The 21,064-nt window shown below is 44.8% G+C and overlaps 1 protein-coding gene across 4 annotated transcripts in view; it reads left to right on the plus strand.

Moving 5' to 3' along the window:
• The window catches only part of GTF2A1L (general transcription factor IIA subunit 1 like), a 31,792-nt gene extending 16,602 nt beyond the window's left edge, over positions 1-15,190 (plus strand). For 2 of the 4 annotated variants that reach the window (XM_025184140.2, XM_025184141.2), the window contains exons 7-9: positions 174-452; positions 3,874-3,963; positions 11,307-12,007. In XM_025184140.2, coding sequence (XP_025039925.2) covers positions 174-452; positions 3,874-3,963; positions 11,307-11,414 — 477 coding nt within the window. In that variant the 3' untranslated portion in view covers positions 11,415-12,007. Of the gene's footprint in view, positions 1-173; positions 453-3,873; positions 3,964-11,306; positions 12,008-14,617 lie in introns of those variants that run through there. The other 2 variants (XM_075925451.1, XM_075925452.1) reach the window with 2 other exon arrangements.
• Positions 15,191-21,064: the final 5,874 nt, after the last annotated feature.

Consider the following 21,064-nt stretch of genomic DNA (forward strand, 5'->3'; position numbering starts at 1 on the left):
TTCTCCCTTTCACTTCCTGCAGTGTGGACAGAGCCAAAAGTTGAGTTAAGGTACTGCAACTTCAGCTATGCAATTAATGTAGCTGAAGTTGCATATCTTAATTCAACCTTATGCTGTAGTGTAGACATACCCATAGATTTCAAGCTCTCATTGAACTTTCTTATTGCTGTCAGATGGAATCAACTATACAGATGGAATCTGACTTACACACAGAAAAGGATACCTGCAGTGACATTGATGGGATCATTCAGCTAGATGGAACTGATGATGTTTTTCCTAAAGAGGAAGTAGAAAATACAAGAGATGCGGAAGAGAATGAATTTATTGGTATTATTGATGCAGAGGATCTGAAAGTGCTGGAGGAGGAAGAAGATGGTGACAGTATTTCAAATTCTGAATCCGGCAGCAGCAGCAGTGATACTGAAGAGCCCCAAATAGACATAATTGAGGAGGTAATTAATTTACATATTCTAAAGCAAGTCAGAGTAATGTGCTACCTACATGTCTTGTTGCTTAGATACAGAATATCCATTGGTAGATTTGAGGCAGAATACATAGTTAGCCTGTGTTTTCAGAGCAGGATTTAATAGATACTAGGGGTGCTGAGAACTTCTTGTGCACATCATGAAAAATAGGAGGCGCTGCTATGATGTCTGTTGCTTGTTGAATGAATTAACATGCTTTTAATTACAAATATTTGAGTCTAGGAGTGAAATTCTGGCCTCATTGAAATCAAAGGCAGCATTGCTAATGGTTTAAGTAGGGTCAGGATTTTATCCTGAGCCTGTATCCTGGGAAGCAGTTACTTTGGGAATAACTTTTTGGAGTAATAGTGGATAATCATCTGAATATGGACTCCTAGTTCAATGCTGTGGCCAAAAGTGATAATGTGATCCTTGGATGCATAATGGGGGAATATTGAGTTTAAATTAACTCTTTTTGTTACTGGTATGACTGCTATGCTATTCTGAGTTCCACAATTAAAGTAGTATAGAAAGGGTTCAGTTAACAACCTCAAGATCTCGTATCCCTTGAATTGACTAAGATTTCCCAGTGGATGCCTATAGCTGATAAGTGCGTAGATGAGAAATTAAGCCAATTCTGGCAAAGAACGCTGTCTGGCGGTGGCTACATATAAGCTCTCTGTCTCCAGCGGCACCGATATGGGCCCAAGCACTCTTCTTAGGTTGGGCGCTCTGATCTTCATGGACACATTGCTTGACCTCAGAGTGTTGGGCACCATTCATGATGGTGGTCCACCAGGTTACCTGATTCTTCGCCTGCCTCTCCCAGGTGTCAACGTTACTGCCACACTTCACCAAGGTGTTCTTAAAAACATCCCTGTAGCGCTTCCTCTTCCCACCACAAGACCTTGTCCCAGGCCTCAGCTGAGTGTAGGAAATCTGTTTAGGCAAGAGTGTGTCAAGCATCCTGACCACGTGACCAGACCATCGTAGTTGCTTGTGGGTGACTATTGCCTCAATGTTGCAAGAGTAAGCCTCTGTGAGGACACTAATGTTGATCCATTTGTCCTGCCACATGATGCCCAGTATTCTCCTCAGGTACCTTTGGTGGAGTTTTCTAAATTTTTAATATGTCGTCTATCGGGCGTCCAGGCTTCAGCTCCATACAGCAACGTTGGGATGACTGCAGCATTGTAGATGTTGATCTTGGTCTGCGTCTTGATGCCAAGAATGATTTAAAGAATTAGAAAACATATCTTTGTTGTAATACAGTCATCCCTTAACCTTTTCTTGCTTAAGCTAATTGAGCTCAGGAGCATAAGTACTTACTGTGAAAACAAAATTTGATAATAGCCTTTCTAGTAGACACAAGATTATAATGAGATCCAATGGCTGGGATATTGAATCTAGACAAATTCAGACTGCAAATAGTAGGGAGGGTAATTAATCATTGGAATAACTTAATGAGGGCTGTGGTGGATTGTCCATCACTCACAATTTTTAAATCGAGACTGGATTTTTTTTTAATTACTAAAGTTCAAACAGGAGTTAATTCAGCAAAGTTCTATGGCCTGAAATTGGAAAGCTAATCAACTTCCATTTGTCAGGAGGCAGGACTTTCTGAAAGGTGATTCAAGGAGAAAAATACATAGTTTTTCTGTGACTAAGCATTCTTTAGCTGTCCTTTGTCTTCTGGGAAATAAACAGCATGCACTGCCTCAGTCTCCTTCCAATTTTGTGTAGTGTTTTAGAAGAAATGGAAACCTAGAATTCATAGACTTTAAGGCCAGAAAGGACCACTGTGGTCATCTTATGTGACCTTCTGGTTAACACAGGCCATAGAACTTTCTTCCCTAGTGCCTCCTGGGGCTCTAAATAGAGGGAGCACATCTGCATTAGGGAAGTCTGCCTTGGACTTATTTTGTGGCTTCCCTTCAGTGTAGATGTTCTTTTTTGAAATAAATTATTTTGGAATAACTGTTCTGGAATACAGGCAGTCCCAGGGTTACGTACAAGATAGGGACTGTAGGTTTGTTCTTAAGTTGAATCTGTATGTAAGTCGGAACTGGCGTCCAGATTCAGCCGCTGCTGAAACTGATCAGTTTCAACAGTGGCTGAATCTGGACGCCAGTTCTGACTTACATACAGATTCAACTTAAGAACCCCAGGCATCCCCAAGTCAGCTGCTGCTGAAACTGATCAGCGGCTGATTCCAGGAAGCCTGGGGCAGGGGCTTCCTGTAGTCAGCCACTGGTCATTTTCAGCAGCTGCTGACTAGGGGACACCTGGGGCAGAGCAGCTGGGGTGCTGCTGGGTTGGTCCAGTGGCACCCAGAGCGGCGCTACGGGACCAACCGGCAGCGCCCCAGCTGCTGTACCACAGGCATCCGGAGCAAAGCCGCGGAACACGCGGGCAGCGGGACAGCCCAGACGCGCCGTGGCTATCCTGCTGCCCTCGGGCTCCGCGGCTTTGCTCTGCTCTGCTCCCCGTCCCCCAGGTCTGCAGACCAGGGGGAGGGGGAGCAGAGTAGAGCAGAGCGGCGGAACCCGCGGCCAGCTGACAGCCCAGACGCGTCTGGGCTGTCAGCTGGTCGCGTGCTCCGCTCTGCTTCCCACCTCCCCCATGGTTTGCAGACCAGGGGGAGGGGGAGCAGAGCGGAGCAGAGCAGAGCGGCAGAACGCGCGGCCAGCTGACAGCCCAGACGCATCTGGGCTGTCAGCTGGCCTCGTGCTCCGCTCTGCTCCCCCCCCCACCCTGCAGATCAGGGGGAGGGGGAGCAGAGCGGAGCACAGCAGAGCGGCGGAATGCGCGGCTAGCTGACAGCCCAGACGCGTCTGGGCTGTCAGCTGGCCGCGTGCTCCGCTCTGCTCCCCCTCCCCCTGGTCTGCAGACCAGGGGGAGGGGGAGCAGAGCAGAGCGGAGCAGAGCGGCAGAACGCACGGCCAGCTGACAGCCCAGAAGCTTCTGGGCTGTCAGCTGGCTGCGCGTTCCGCCGCTCTGCTCTGCTCCGCTCTGCTCCCCCTCCCCCTGGTCTGCAGAGGGGGGGGGGGAGCAGAGCTGGCCGCGCGTTCCGCCGCCGCTTTGCTTCCTCTCCCTGGTCTGCTCGAGACCAGGGAGAGGAAGTGCCCCGTTCGTAACTGCGGATCCGACATAAGTCGGATCCGCGTAACTCGGGGACTGCCTGTCGCTTATTTCAAAATTAAGCATGCAGTGTAGATGTACCCTGGGAGAGAAAGGGGTGTTAATTTTGTCAGTATTGAAACTCTTACTCCTAATTATAGATATCAGTCAATTTGGGACATATAAATGTGAAGAAATGTCTTGTGCCCAGTGTCTTGTATTACACCATGTATGTTAGACTATTTAAAAAGATACTAAAAATGTTTAAATGAGAACTTTTATTCTTAAGGACCCTTTAAATTCCGGTGATGATGTCAGTGAGCAGGACACACCAGACTTGTTTGACACAGATAACGTAGTAGTATGTCAGTATGACAAGGTACAGTATATAATCTTTTCTGGAATGACTGATATGTGTATTGCTTTTCTGCTCTCTTCCTATTTTTATATCTTGGTTCCTGTTCCTGTCTTAGAGTGCGTGTGCGTGTGCACGCATAGCTTTGCAGGCTGCTACATACTTGCTGTTTGGATTGTTATGCTTTTTGTTCAGATTGTTGACTTAATTGGTTCTCAGTTATTACAAGTTTTAATTGATAACTTACCTGTCTTTTTCTGATTGTGTTTGCTTTTTGTCTTTTTTTTATTGGTGTTCTGGGGTGCATCAGAGTATAACTGGTCCCAATTGTGTAATCATATGCAATTACTTAAATTTAGTGAGATGAATATTCCTAGTGACTTCAATAAAATTACTCACGAGTAAACCTAAGTATGAGTTGGGACACTTCAGTGGGCAATAGGAAGGAGAAGGGAAGTGTATGTTTCTTAACCTGGTAGTAAAGTCTTACTAACAGGATTTTAAAAACGTTTATCAAAAATCCATCTTTCTAAATAAGCAAAGAAATTAGTTCTCAGTGAAGACAAGTGACCTGTCCTATGTTGTTCAAAATAAAGTTCTTTCTGAATGATAGTGGACAAACAAAAACTTTAGAACTCAGGCGGCTGATTTTTTTTTTTTCTGGTTTTGTGTACCTGAAACTCAGAATGGAAAACCAGACTTTGTTAGAATTAATCTTCTCTTGAAACCAAGCATTGTAAGTTTCAGCTTTAACAACCCAACCTGAATTGTGTAGAAAGCTCATCTGAATCTGAGTTGCAGTGCTTTTATTATGATGCTATGATACGTATCTTACAGAGAACTAATACTATAAATGCTGGAGTTTTAATTTTCAAGAGGAACTTTTCAAGATTTTTGCGTGGATGAATGGAAAATTTGATCTGAAATTTATTTATATTGATGTGGAGCTTGAAACTGGAGCTGCTGTGCAGGGATTTCACAATGTGATTAGAAATTCAGAGCTATGGAATGACATGGAAATATGAGTCTTTATTCTTTTGTTTAATACTATGAAATAGTATGTTGGTTCCTTTTCCCAGACACACTAGTTTTCCTGAAAAAAATTCTAATGGAGGGAGGAGAGATTGAAACCATGATCTCTTTAGCCAACTAGCAGAATATAATTCTTATAATTCTGTTACAAATTATCTTCAGGGCTGTTAAACATAGTGAGAGGATAGAAATGGGATGAGTTGTCATTGTAACATGTTCCAGCACCTCGAAAAAAATTTCTATCACAAATATCTTGATTAGAAAATCAGGACGCACTCTTTTTGTTTCATGGGCTTGAAAACCAATTCATGTTGAGAATCTGAAGAATCTATATATGAAGCTACTGAATTCCATCCCTTTCATGATGAACTGCAGAGTTTGTGCTGCATGTAGCTTTTTTCATAGGTCTACAGCATGAGACAGAATATGTATAGATTTAAAATGATAAATACCCACTTTGTGTGAAACACTTTATATGTTTTAGCCATATTTTTGGTTGGTGTATTTTTTTTGGCCTTTTCCTACTGTTCTATGATGTCTAGTAATGCATGCAAAATACAAAAATAAAATACATAGAGATGGGTAGCTGTATCAATTTTCCTAATTAGATGCAATCTAGGTGTTGATATTTGATTTCTCCCCCCCCCCCCCCCCCGTGGTGTCAGACTTTCCAGTACTCTATCTGACTTCTGCTCAGAAAAGATATTAACTTAAATATTAGTACCCCTGTCCCCATCAGCTTTGACAAGTTTAATGGGTTTAGTTTGTAGAAACCAGTCAGTTGCTGAAGATGTTCTACTAACACACTACTTCTCCGAGTGCTTGCTCATGTCCATTCCAGTTAGGTGAGTGCACACTGCACACGCGGATTCTATACCTTTTTCCCTTAGCAGTGTCCGTCGGGCCAGCCAGGGAGCCCCCTGGAGTGGCACTGGCATATTGGCACATATATACCCCTGCTGGCCCTCCATCCCTCAGTTCCTTCTTACTGCCCGTGAGGGTGGAGGTAGAAGTAGTTAGTCTATACCTTAGTGTTATGCAATTCTCAGTTTTAGTAGTTTAGATTAGTTTAGTAGTGTAAATAGTTTTTCAGCTGATCTTACCATGGAAAGTTTCCATGTTTTCTCTCCCCCCTCCTCGGAAGGGGATGCCTGGGCCGCATGGCTTTAAATCATGTGTGAGGTTCTCCAAACTTGTACTCCTGTCAGAAGTGCCTGTGAGATGGCCACCACGCTGATGGCTGTCAAATTTGCGAGAGCTTCAAACCGAGAATGAAGCAGGAGCATAATTCCCACCTGAAGCTCATTCTAATGGAGTCCTCACTTCAACCAGTGGCACCAGGCATACGCAGCGCACCGGCTTCCGTTAGAGAACCGTCGTGGCACTGAAGCATGCGGCACCAGTGAAGCCCTCGTCATCAAGGCACCAGTCAGTCCCTGACACCATTGAGAAAGAGGCAGCGTAGGGGAAGATCCCCTACAAAGCACAGCCTTAAAGTGCACCACAAGGATGAGCATGCAGCCAAGTTGGCGCGTTAGGAGGCGCAGGCTCCCAGACCATGGTGGCACTGGTTGAACTCGACACGAGGCAAGAGTACGGCACCGAACACGGAGATTGAAGAGGTCCAGCAGCTGTTGATACTGGAGGTCTTTGATATGGCACGCAAGCTCATAGAGCTCACTTCATCCCTGGGATCGGTCACAATCACAGATAATGAGCACTGGCCTCCTCCATCAGCACAAGAACCAGCCATTCTCCTGGCGTGGCCAAGAGCTCTGGTATACGCTCCGCCCCTCGGTACCTTTGCTGGTACCAATACCGGCACTGCAGCACACCCCTCCTCCCATATGGTGCCTCTGATACTACCAGCACTGGCCCTGTTGGATTCCAGGGAGCTGACTGCATCGGCACCGCCTTCCATGGCACTGCGTACCCTGGTACCAACTATGATGGGACCGCTCTACTCCTCAGTACTGCCGGTGCAGGGACAGTACTCGCACCTGATGCTGTCTCCAGCACTGCTGATCACATTACTGGCACCAACCCATAGGGGGAAGCCATCAGTGATGGCCAGGCATAGATCATCCCATCATTCCCTAGTGCCATTGTCGGCTCTGCCTTGGTCGGCCTTGAACTACTTCTCTGAGTCAGAGGCTGACTCCATCCACTCCAGGGCCTTGTCCTATAGATCCAGGTTGCGGCACCGTTTCTGATCTCAGCACTGGTCTCAACATCCCAGCCCAGCCTCCCACCAGACATGGCCATTCCAATGACAGCCACAATAACAGTGGCCCTTCTGAGCTCTCTGGGTGTACCATCAGACTCAGGGGCCTCAGCAGTCTAGGCGCTCCTTGGTGACAGCTCAGTCCAGAAGCACTCCCTCTCCTACCCCTTTGACCAGACCCTAGCTTCAGAGGCAGAGCACCCTTCATATAGGGAGGTCATCAGACCAAGTGCAGAAGGGGAAGGTACGGAGTGCCAGCCTGCTGTACCAGTTGCTCCACCACCTCAGGCAATGCAGCAACTGAGAGAGTTTTCCTCTTCTTTGCCAGAAGAGGCACTGGCTGACCCTGCACCTTCTATGCCCACCATGGATGGCTGAAAATTTGGGGGTGCAGGCGGAAGTGGTGGTTGAGGACCTGAATCCTATGGTAGACCTGTTGATGGCAGACGCTCCGTCTAAGGTTGTGCTGCTGCTTAATAAAACCGTGTCCAAACTGGCTAAGACCTGGTGGCACGTGGCCACCTCCGTAGTGCCCACCAAGAAGGGGGTAGACAGATCCTACTTCGTCCCTCAAACAGGACGTGAACATCTATACTTCTGTCCACCCCCCAGTTTGCTGGTAGTCCAGGCGGTCGAAGACAAGGTTCCCTGCACATACTCCCAAGAGCAGGGAACCAAAGAAGTTGGACTTGCTGCGCAGAAAGACTTACACAACAGGGGGGCTCCAACTCCGTATTGCGAACCAACAAGTGATGTTGAGCAGATATACATACAACACATTGTCTGCAATAGACAAATTCAAGGAGCGCCTCCTACAAGAAGTGAGGCAGGAGTTTGGGGCCTTGTTGGATGAAGGCAAGGTGGTCTCATGCATGGCACTTCAGGCGGTGTTAGACACAGTGGACTTTGCTGCCCATATTATGTCGACTGGGGTACCTGAGATTCAGTGGTTGGCTTCAGGTGTCGGGGATCCCACCCGAAGCCCAAAACAATCTGCAAAACCTGCCATTTGAAAGCACCGCTCTGTTTTCCAAGCAGAGTAACTCAAGTCTACATATCCTTAAGGATTCCAGGGCTATGTTAAAATCCCTGGGAATCCATACCCTGGCCCCTATATCCTAGGGCTACCCTGGGAGGCCCCTATACCCTAGAGCTACCCTGAGACCCTTCCAATAGCTGTTTAAACCTGACCAGGGCAGAATGTTACAATAGTAACAATAATAGAAGCAGACGTCAGGGTTCTAGGTCTGTTTTAGAAAGAGGATGAGTTCTGCCCCCTAACCAGCAGCCAAAGACATCATTTTGAAAATATGTTCGAGGGCAGCGTCCCACCTCCAACATAACCCCTGAGGTGGCACAGGATCCATGTGTTCCCTTTACTTCGACTGGCTAATCAAAGGGTTGTCCAGGGACCAGGTTCTCAGACATAGACTTTATTAGGGCTCTATTTCACAAGCTGGTTCTCCTTATAAACAAGGAGAAATCCACACTTAGCTCCACCCAGAAAATATATTTAATTAGGGCACACCTGGACTCTACAGTGGCAAGGGTGTCCCTCCACAAGGCCAGGTTATTAGCCATCAGAGCAATAATAGAAGGCATCAGAGCCTCACCCTTTATGACGGCTCGTACTTGCATGAGGCTGCTAGGTCACATGGTGTAAAGTGGATATGCTATCCCCTTCCTGTCCCACTCACCCTCCCTCCCTGTCCCTCTTCAGGGACCCCTCTCACAAGCAACACGCCTTCATGGTGCAACACGCCAGGCTGTGACTGCGACAACTTCAGGCATAGCTGGCTTCTGTTCACAACCCAGCTCGAGCGCTGCTGGATGCTCTACTCACAGTGCCGGAGAGGTTCTCCAGTCCCTAGACTGGTGGCTACAATAGCAGGTCATGTGCCATGGAGTCCCATTTGCCAGATGGACCCCCATCAGCTGGTGATCAATGCGTCGGACATGGGTTGGGGAGCTCACCTATCGAACCTAAGAACTCAGAGTATGTGGTCCCCCAGCAAGAGTGCTCTCCATATAAATGTCAGGGAGCTCGGGGCAGTCAGTCTGGCCTGCCTGGTGTTCCTACTCCACCTGAAGGACAGGATAGTGTCAGTGCCATTCACTGTATCAAGAAACAGGGTGAGGCTCATTCTTCTCCTCTTTGCAAGGAAGGCTCTCCTCCTATGGGACCTGTGTATCGCACATGGAATCCACCTGGAGGCATCCCACCTTTCAGAGAATCGCAATGTACTAGGAGGCAGGCTCAGCAGATCATTCAGGGCCCACAAATGGCCCATTGGGGGACATCTTGGAGGTAGTCTTCCAGAAGTGGGGTTATCCCCTTCTTGATCTGTTTGCTTCCCAGGGAAACTTCAGGTGCCTGAGCTACTGCTCGTATTTGGAACATGGGAAGAGGTTGCTAGGGGACACACTCTTGGTACGGTGGCCCCAACATCTCCGCATTCCCATCCTTCCTTCTACTGCCAATCAGGAGGTATGCAGTGTTGGTCATTCTAATAGTCCCAGCGTGGCCACGCCAGCATTGGTATCCTGAACCTACCAGTGGAGGAGCCCTTCGTTCTACCATTGGTTCCAGATCGGGTCACGCAGGACCTGAGAGGGGGTGCTATGCCATCCAAACCTGTCATCCCTCCAGTTGGCAGCCTGAAACCTTTGTGGTTAACTGGTCAAGAACAACTCTGTTTGGAGGCAGTCAGGAGGGTCCTGGTAGAGAGTAGAAAACCCTCTGAGGGTTGACTACGAGGCTAAATGGAAGTGCTTCTTGCTCTGGGCTAATGGGGCAGGAGTCGACCCAATGAGGGCCTCAGTCCTTCCTTATCCTGGACTACCTCCTTCACCTTCAGCAACAGAGCCTATCAACCTCCTCTCTTCTGGTCCATCTAGCTACCATGCTGCATTCCACCCTGGTGAAGGGGGCATGTCGGGGTTTGTGAATGCACTAATCTAGCAATTCCTCAAGGGCATAGACAGGCTATACCCATATGTGCTCCAGTCCTTGCCCATGTGGGATCTCAACTTGGTCTTTATGAAGCTCATGAGCTCCCCCCCCCCCCCCCCCCCCGTTCAAACCCTTAAAAGCCTGCTTCCTGACACACCTCTCATGGAAGGTAGTGTTCTTGGTGGCCATTACCTCAGTCAGGAGCATGTTGGAGTTGGGGCCTTCACATCAGAGCCCCGTTATACAGTATTTTCTAAAGACAGGGTTAGGCTCCCACTCATCATTCCTACCCAAAGTTGTCACATTTTCACATGTCCCAGGACATCTGCTCCCTGTTTTCTTTCCCAAGCCCCATGCAACACTGAAGGAGCAGTCTCTGCGCTCCTTAGATGTGAGGAGGGCCTTGGCATTTTACATTGCTAGGACAAAGGTCACCACAACTCTGTTTCTATAGCAGAGAGAATGAGAGGTCTCCTGCTGCCAGCCCAATGCTTGTCCTCATGAATCACTTCCTGTATCATGACCAGTTATGACTTGCGGGGTGAGAGGTGCCACCACTTACAGCCCACTCCATGAGGGTACAGGCCTCATCAACGGCGTTTGTTGCAGAAGTGCCCATTCTTGAGATCTGTAGAGCAGCCACGTGGTCCTCCATCCACACACATTTATAACTGATTATGCAATTGTACAGCAGGCTTGGGACGATGCAGCCTTTGGTAGGGCAGTGCTGCAGTCCATTGCAGATTAGGCTTCCAACCCCACCTCCAGTGGTATTTCTAGGGAGTCACCTAACTGGAATGGACATGAGCGAGCACTCCAAGAAAAAACAGTTATTTACCTCATAACTGTTGTTCTTTGATGTGTTGCTCATGTCCATTCCACGTCCCACCCACCTCCTCTTTGTCGGGAGTCTCTGGTAAGAAAGAACTGAGGGGGTGGAGGGGCAGAAGGGGTATATATGTGCTGATATGCTGGTACCATTCTAGGGGGCTCCCTGGATGGCCCAACGGACACTGCTAAGGGAAAAAGCTCCAGAATCCGGACATGCAGCGCGCACATATTTACCTGGAATGGACAAGAGCAACACACCTTGTAACTGTTGTTCTTCGAGATAAGTAACAGTTTTTGTGGAAGTACTGATTTTCATTTTTTAATCAGATTCATCGAAGTAAGAACAAATGGAAGTTCTATTTGAAAGATGGAGTAATGTGCTTCGGGGGTAAAGACTACGTGTTTGCAAAAGCCATTGGAGATGCAGAGTGGTAAATTTAATCCTCACCGGAATAAGTGAAGCATATTTTTATTACAATATATTATGTAACCTTCATGAAACAACTGAACTTGCTATGTTTTGCAATTTAAAAAAAATTAAAATGAAACTGCATTTGTTAAATAAAATATACAAAATTGAAAATTTAGTTTTGTTTCTAATAAATGCAGATTAAGACTGTTCTGTGTTCTCTGTTCTGTCTCTCCTTATTTATTTTGTTTCTTTTTTACTAAACGTGATCAGAATGAATAGTTTGAAATGATTGTGTTGGATCTGTAAATGAAGTGACTAAATGTATATAACTTCAACTCCTTTGTTCTCGATAAGAATTAAAATACAATAATTTTTAATGTTTGACTACATAATTCTTAGTGATTTATGTTAAAAGAAATGAGACTGTAAATTTGCTTTAATTTCTATGAATGTTTGTTTTTGTTGAGATACTGATATGTTTTAGCTACCCTCTTCCCTTAGCTTCAGTTTAAAGGCAGACCAGATGTACTTCTCCAGCAGTATCAGATGCAATCAGTGCATTTTCTTCAGATATGACATGTACTAAGGAGCAATAAATAGTCTAATTAAAAATGTGCCTAATTGTCAGTCTATACTAATTCATTTAACTTTGATTCTGCACATACTAATTACATTTGGAATACACTAGTAAACTGAACAATGTACATCTACTGTGCCTAATAAAGAGGATACCGTATCATCTCATACATCCACTTATGAATTGTTCTTTTGGTTCTTCTTAAAAGTAAATAATGCTTTAATAGGAAACACATGCATGCCAAATAGGAGTTGGTAGTTAGATGTACTAGCTAGGGAAGGTTAAATCACTGTCCTAACATGGGCCCAGTTCCATTGCTCAAGGCTTTCTTTACTTACCTTGAAACAGTTGTTCAATTCTAGTTTCCTACCTCTCAGGGTCTTGTCTAGCCCTTTCCCCCCCTCCCTCCCCCCCACCCGTCCAGCTGAGATTTATTCACAGCCAGATCAGGACTCCTGCGGAGAAGTTGTGAAGAGCTCCTTTCCCGAATCAATTTCCCCCTTTGTGCTCCCCCGTCAGCATGCCTGGCTGACAATAGTAGTGAGCAGGAGCTGCTTAAAATTGAAGGCTACATCTGATAGCAAGAAGAGCATGCTATATTCTAGTAATAGGCCCCTCCCTTCTCCTGTTTTTGCTGCCTCCTCATCCTGCTCTGAGCTTTTTAATGCAGACAGGAAATACCAGTGACTATGACAGGATCCCTACAGGGAGATGAAGATAACTCATTTGAGGTGTGCAGCTGAGCTACGAGGAGTGGGGACGGGGAGGCTGAAGGGAGAAGACACACAAAAGGAAAAATCCTAATGACAGAATGGAAAGAGCAAAATCACCACCCCAGGTGGGCTGAAGGTAGTGGGGATAGTGGGCAGAGATTTGAAGTCAGTTGATCTTTCTGTTTATAGTACAAATGAAGTACACCATGACCTCTCAAGGGAGGAGGAGAGTCATTCCTGGGGCAGTTTTTCTTCTGATGGTCTGCCAGGCCAACTCTTCAACTCATAGAATGCCTACCTGTTGACTCTAGTAACTCATGCACAAGAATTGTTCCCACCCCACCCATCTGGAATGATGATCAAAACTTGATAGGCCATGGAGGAACATCACCGTTCAAAGGATTAGTTAATGGTTCTGTTTTATCCTTGGAGGAGTACATGGAGAAGCCTCACTTCATCACTTAAGTGTTGGAAGAGGGAAATAAAATAGTAGGGCTGTCAGTTCATTGCAGTTAACTTGAGATTAACTAAAAAACCTGTGATAAATTGCAATTTTAATTACATTGTCAAATAATAAATACCATTTGAAATATATAGTTTGGATGTTTTTCTACATTTGCAAATATATTGATTTCAGTTACATCACAGAATATAGAGTGTACAGTGCTCACTTTACATTTTTAGTTACAAAAACTAGGGGGTTGTGACCCCTGCTTGCTGTGCTCACCAAACCTCCTCTCAGGGGGGATAGGCAACCCTGTGTATGGCCACTCACGTGAGCCCTGCCCAAGCCCCTCCTCTCCTGCCTTGCCAGCCTGGGCTCCCCTTCTCCCACCCCTTGCCACACCAGCCCAGGCCCCCCTCCTAACCTACCAGCCCAAACCCCTTCTCCCTCCACTCCATCTCCCTCTTCCCTCCACCCCCATGGCCAGGCCCCCCTCCTCTGCCCCACCCTGGACCCCTTCTCTCTACTCCTGTGAGCCCAGGCACTCCTCCTTCCTCTCCCCCCCCCACTCACCAGCTTGGACCCCCCTTCTCCCTCCCCCACTCCATGCTGCACCAGCTTAGGCCCCCATTCTCCCTCCTCCCCACTGCCCCATCAGCCTAGACCTCCCCCTCGCTTTGCTCCCCAGCAGGCAATTGGGCCTAACTGAAGCTGTGCCCGGCCAGGCCTAGCCGCCTCTCCCACTGGCTTTCAAGCACCGGGAAGGGAAGAGAGGATAGGCCGTGTGGCTCATGGTTCTCCCCAGCACAGGGGAGGGCAGAGAGGGACACCTCAGAAAAGTGGGTAATTTTAGCATACACAATCTATAGTCCCATTTTGCTTTCAAAGCCCAGTCCAATATCCACTGAGTTAGATCTGAGTTTTGCCATTGGCATCAGTTAAGCAGGATCAGGCCCCAAGAATATGCATGATTTCCATAGACATCAATTAGTAATATTTATCCATGAGCAAAAGGATTTCACAGTCTCTGGACTATATGCATTCCATTAAAAATTCCAAAATAGTGGTGAACATCACTAAATGAAAATTATGCATACATATAGTTCTGTATAAATTGGGTATCACCCAATGGCCTCTTAGAAGCCTTAATTCAGTTTCCTTGTTTGAGTGGGCTAATATCTGACATTTAATTTAATCTTTCATATAACAACATATGTGAGCTAATAATGTTTTAATTTTTTTTACTAGAAAAAGTAAATTAAATTTACAATTTTTATTGCAAATTAAAGTCAATTGAAATGGAAAACAACCTGCAAAGATTTTTTTGCTGTGATTTCCCCTCTTTAGTATAAATAGCCTTGAAATGAACATAAAAACTAATGGCATTGAGTGTAATGAAACAATATTGAGTCTAATGAAGTAGAATAGCTATGTAAATAGTCCTGCTTTTATCTCATTGGAATTTTTATGTCCTTGCATGTCTCTCAACAGGGATGCTGCAACAGGGAGGGGGAGACCAAGGGGCCATGGTCCTCCAATTTTGTGAAAGTGGACAGATCTGGCTCATCCACTTTTTGTCGTCCACCCTGCCTCTCCTCTTCCTGCTGAGGCCCTACCTCTGAGCAAGGTCAGCAGCTGGAATCCAGCTGGGAATCCTGGGCAACTGTGAGGAGCCATGGATTGGCCAAGGTGGAGGAGGCCTTGAGAGCAGCCATTAGTCCCTGTCCCTACTCCTCAGGAACTGTTGGCCAGGGTAGGTGGAGGGTCTGCAGTGTCTCATCACTGTTGAAGCAGCTCTTACCATGACTGGCACGGGATAGTTGGGGAGCAGAGGAGAGGCAGGGGCAGAGCTATGGAAGGTCTTGGGGCCCCTGCTCTAAACCACATTTAGAAGGCTCCTCTGCCCCTGCTCTAAACCAATTTTTTTTAATAATCTCAGTCATAGAAAACGTCTAACGTCTCCTTAGCATGGCCAATAGAGATCAAAACCAGCATTGCTCTATTCAAAGGACTGATGTGAAAGTAATGTCAAGTTTGTTGTTTGAGACAAATAAAAAAATGTACAATGAGAGCTGTCATTCCATCTTTAGCTCACCCTGTTGTTTATCATTCCTAGACCAATCAGTCTTCTGGGAGACCTCTGACATTTCTAGCATAATAAATTACAGATAAGTCAAGGGAAAGTCTCTCTGGAATTTCTTTAATTTTTATGTTGGCTGCTTCCTTGTGTACCTGTTCATAAGAGTGTATACATAATTTTATTTTTGTAACATCCCTGACTAGATATCAGCAGTAAGACTGAATTAGACCACTTCTGCTCAGAACCATGCCAAAAGATTTATTCTAATTTCTTCATTGAGACCAAAACTGCCTAGAAAAATAATGAAGACACTTTCCAAGGCATTGTGAGGAACACACATCTTTGGTACATATTACTTACCTGTCATTCAGCCACTCCTGGAGGACTGCAGAATAGAATGGAAGTGTTCAGAATTCCTCCAGTGACTCCCACTGTCCCTGGAAAAATAACTAGGAGGGCATAGGAGATGGCAGGCCATCTCAGAGCTTTTGCAGAAACTTTCTGGCTTTTGGGGGCATAAATCAAACAAGTTTAAATTCCCTTAGATTCACCTCTGTGACAGGGTTGGGGAAGTGTGCCCCCATCTCTTTTAGGGTATAGGATATAGAGCGTACATAACACATGTCTATGTCCTCCAATCCCACAATAATACACTTGCCCTTCTTAGCTGGGTAATGATGCCTAATGGTCAAAGTGAATGTACTCACCCCTAATAACTGGGAGTGTGGCTCTATGGCCAAAATCAATAGATTTGCCTGAATTGGTAGGGCAGTAAGGCCCAGTGGCTACAGTCAGTAAAGTCACCCTGGAGAGAGAGAGCAGTGTGGCCCAATGGCCAGAGTCAATAGATTAGCACCTCTTGAGGGCACTAAGGCCTAGTGGCCAGAGTCTGTACATTTGTCCCTTGTCAGCAGGGCAGTAAGTCCTAGTAGCCAGAGGTAGTCATCACAACCTCCTTTTGTTTTTTTCCTCTTTTGCAGCACCTTGAAATTTAGCCTTTGGTGTTAATGTGATATAACTCCTTGTATATTATTGTTAATGGAAGTGTCACTGTTAATTCTGAATTTACAAATGTTTCGTTTTACTCCACTAAAATCACATTGGATTCTTTGGAACTCACTTGAAGTAGAAAAATGCCAAGAGTGCCAAGGCTTCTTGATTTAAGATATCTTTGTCATGTAAGTAATAGACACAAAAGTTTATTAATAATAAGTCTCAATAACTTCTTAGTCTGTGGTTCCTCACCAGTACCAGAGATTTTATCATGAATTTGGGGATATTTGATGTTTTTCTTAAAGCCCAGGGGAATGTATGGGAGAAGTCGTACCTTTGAGTGATTGGAACTGCCATGCTCCCTGAATGCTTCTTTTCCTCTCTGGTACTCCCTGTATACACCAGTTTATCTTTCTCAGCAGCAGTATCTCCAGGCCCACCAATGGAGGTAGGGAAGTGCAAAGGAGGTAATCTGCTCTGTGACTCAGTTTCCCCTCTGTAAAATGGGGATAATAATCCCCCTCCTGCCCTATAGGGGTGTTGTGAGTATATAATTCATTAATGATTGCGAGTTGCTCAAATGCTAAGGTGATGAGAGTCATGTATGTTACAACAGAGAACAAATATCACACTTATTAGGAACCTTGCTAGCTCAAGACTTAAATCTGTACACCGTGTGCCTATGGCGTCAATGGCACTCCGGTTGTTATCAAATCAGGACTTGATGCCTTTCTGGAAAATGTGCTTTCATCAAATACAAGTTGTTGGGTTCCATACAGTGGTGAATGGATGAAATTCTATAGCCTGTGTTATGCAGAAGACCAGGCCGGATGATCTTGGAGTTCCTTTTGGCCTTAAACACTATGGCTACGTCTACACTCGCGGCTTCTTGTGCAAGTAATATGCAAATGAGGCTAAGCATGGAATATCGCCAAGCCTCATTTGCATATCTAATGAGCCACCATTTTTTTCAGAAGAGGCTCTTGCGTAAGAACGAGCGTCTACACTGCCCCTTCTTGCGCAAGAAAAACCCTCTTGCGCAATACCGTTACACCTATTACTTTTCAGGAAGAACGGCATTGCGCAAGAGGGTTTTTCTTTCACAAGAAGGGGCAGTGTAGACGCTCCTTCTTGCGCAAGAGCCTCTTCTGAAAAAAATGGTGGCTCATTAGGTATGCAAATGAGTCTCAGCAATATTCCACGCTTAGCCTCATTTGCATATTACTCGCCCAAGGAGCCGTGAGTGTAGACATAGCCCCTAGTTTTACTACTATGCTACCAAGAGTTGCACTAGCTGCACTCTTTATAGCACCAAATAGAATTAATGATCAAATGTGGGAAAACACAACTTTAAAACAAGGAATCAAAAGCAAACTGTACTGCAATGAAAGTGTTCTAAGAAAAAGACTGTCTGCGTTCCTGCCTTAGTTCACTGAGGGGGAAAACGTTAATTTATGCGTAAGCAAATGAGCCCATGAGCAAATGAGCTAAAGATTAGAGATTAGCAAATGTGGTTATTTGGTGATACTATCTTATTACTACCAGGAATGATATTTGTAAATAGTGTGGTGTACCTGTAATTATTGATGCTTTGCTTAAGGAAATAAATTTAATAGTACTAGGTCATTCTGATCTTCTGTAATGAAAAAAGAAATTATATTTGGTATTTTTATAGCTCCTTATAAATTCTTTTCTCCTGGGGTGATAGAAGCACTCCTATAGTGAAGAGTCATGCTCTCCTTATTTTGTTACCACAAGAAAGATTTATAATATACTATAGCAAATCACACAATCAATCTTCAAGCTAATCATTCTCTGTTGGAAACTATTGACTACTAAAAGCTTTCACAGTTGCTGCAGAGAACAAAAGGCACAACCAAAAAAAGGGGTAATTTTTTTTAAGTTCTGAGTATTTCAGATGAAAAGTATAATGACAGGCAAAGGGTCAATAAGAGATTTCCTTTTTCACCACTGTGGCCCTAGTTTACTACTCAGTAAGCCAGAGCTCATGCTACTGAAGTCAATGGGTCAGATTCTTAGTTGGTGTAAATCAGCAGTGAAAATAACTTAAAATTTCTTATGGGTACTATCCTATTGCAACCTGGGCCCCTGCCAGCTCTTCAAAAAGCTCCCTGCTGCCTTTTGCCACAGCTCAACTAGCTCTTGCCAAAGCTGCGCACCAGCGTACACCCGCTTACTTTCACCTGTGATGCTAATTAAATTAAATTCCATTTAAATTGATGAAAGTGTGGTAATGTATATAGCTGAGGATCTGGATCAGTGACTCAGTTTTGATTTATATCTGGGGAAGAGGATAATCAGGCCCATATTCTACAGATGTAGAGTGAAATTCATCCTTGCACGGAGGGTCAGAACAAGGCCTTGTCTCCCAAAATAGTGCTTAAACAGCACACAAATCTGGGGCTTGCCATCTACACAGGGGTGAATTGTCCCATATTGTGTTATATAAATACTATGGCAAAGAGACAGATACACTGACACTTCTAAAGTCTTCTTTGCCCTAGAAACAAAAATGATACAACATATTTTAATGTTGTATGGGCTTTATATTAAATAATCATATTTTGATTTCTTACATAAAGCTAAATTGAAAAAAGCAGTGCTTGATTTGATAGTGGACATACAACTTACCACTGGGTTTTATTATACAATAGTCCTCCTGCAAATGATACCTGCATGAAAGGAAGACAACTTCCATTTAACTAATAATATGATTATTTTCATTTCTCATCCTTGTCTATCTGAGAATTCTGCAACACATATAATATGAATAAAAGTTCAAGAATCCTTTTTGATAACCATTGATAGGTAAACTGTGCTGCAGACATGCTTAGCCAACCAATATTAAGGTGAAACATAAGTCTTATAGCATAAAACCACTTATGACTTGGACACGTGTTCACATGTTCCCAAGTGTTATCATGAAGCAACCAAGGGAACGGAGTATTTCAGGGTATGTCTACACTACCCCGCTAGTTCGAACTAGCGGGGTAATGTAGGCATACCGCACTTGCAAATGAAGCCCGGGATTTGAATTTCCCGGGCTTCATTTGCATAAGCGGGGAGCCGCCATTTTTAAATCCCCGCTGGTTCGAACCCCGTGTAGCGCGGCTACACGGGGCTCGAACTAGGTAGTGCGGACTAGGATTCCTATTCTGAACTACCGGTACACCTCGTGGTGTACCGGTACACCTCGTGGTGTACCGGTACACCTCGTGGTGTACCGGTACACCACGAGGTGTACCGGTAGTTCGGAATAGGAATCCTAGTCCGAACTACCTAGTTCGAGCCCCGTGTAGCCGCGCTACACGGGGTTCGAACCAGCGGGGATTTAAAAATGGCGGCTCCCCGCTTATGCAAATGAAGCCCGGGAAATTCAAATCCCGGGCTTCATTTGCAAGTGCGGTATGCCTACATTACCCTCCTAGTTCGAACTAGGAGGGTAGTGTAGACATACCCTTACAGATTTACCCTTGTCCCCAAGATTTGTGGAAAGCACACTTTGGCTGCTAAAATTCTAAGGGCTTCATCCAGGACAAATTGTTTCCATGGAGATTCTGTATGCTCCCTTTGAACCCAAAGACTATGTCTACATTGCGCTCTCTTGTGCAAGAACATATGTAAATGAGGCACGGCAATGAATATCGCTGTTCTACACTGCTCCTTCTTGCGCAAAACCCCCCTCTTGCACAAGAGCCGTTCTGCCTGAAAATAAGCAAAAGCCTTGCGCAAAATGGTGGCTCATTAAGTGTGCAAATGAAGCATGGCGATATTAATTGACGTGCCTCATTTGCATATGTTCTTGTACAAGAGAGTGCAATGTAGACATAGCCTAATGTTGTGTATACTTGAATTTGGGAAAAATTTGGATCTGTAACTGTACTTTGCAGTGTACCATGCCATCTTGAATATGTTTATAGTTTACAAGGGCTTTTGTATTGAAAGTGCCATCATTTTTGCTCTGGCATGATAGTGCTCTTGTATTGTACATTAGAATTTGCAGTAGGCCATTTCAGCTGGGAGGACAACACAAGTAAAAAGGATTGGGTTGCATGGGTTGCTTTTGCTTTATGATAAGTGAGATCTCCGGCTTTCTCCATCCTATAAATTTCATTTGCCTACAAAAATGTATCAGCTTAAGGTTCTGCTTAACTCCCATTAAATTAAATTGACGATTCCAATCACTTCAATTGGAGGTGGATTGGGCCCTTACTTGGTAGAAAAATATTGCTTCCAGTTGAGATTGTTAACACAAAGTGAAAGTGTGGAACTAATCATGTAGTGAAAAGAGTTGTGAGAAATGGGAAATCATTGAAGCCCAATTTAGAGCGGACGAGTAGTGCTGATTAAAGAAAGATGACTGGAGAAAAGGAAAAGCAATGTCCTTAATAAGCAGTCTATTTAGGGACTCTTTTGTAATATTAAAATGATGCTATTTCTTTTGAGGGTATTTTGTAGTTTGTCTTGTACAATAATCAAAGAAAATTGCAAAAATAGGAGGTATTATAACCTATTTCTGCATTAACTTCAAAACAGTAATTACAAAAGAAGAGTGCAGTGTTTGGAGAAGCGTTGGTTTCAGAATATCTATCCACAAAGTGTGGTCTGTTCACCGAAAGAGATGATGATGAATTCTCAATAGTATTTTAAGAACACAAGAATGGCCATACTGGGTCAGACCAAAGGTCCATCTAGACCAGTATCCTGTCTTCCAAAACTGTGACCAATGCCCCAGAGGGAGTGAAGAGACCTGGTCATCGTCAAGTGATTCCTCTCCTGTCATCCTTTTCCAGCCTCTGAGAAACAAAGGCTAGGGACACCATTCCTACCCATCCTAGCTAGTC

Source organism: Pelodiscus sinensis, chromosome 3 (genome assembly GCF_049634645.1).
Source record: "Pelodiscus sinensis isolate JC-2024 chromosome 3, ASM4963464v1, whole genome shotgun sequence".
In the NCBI taxonomy this organism is placed as follows: domain Eukaryota; kingdom Metazoa; phylum Chordata; order Testudines; family Trionychidae; genus Pelodiscus; species Pelodiscus sinensis.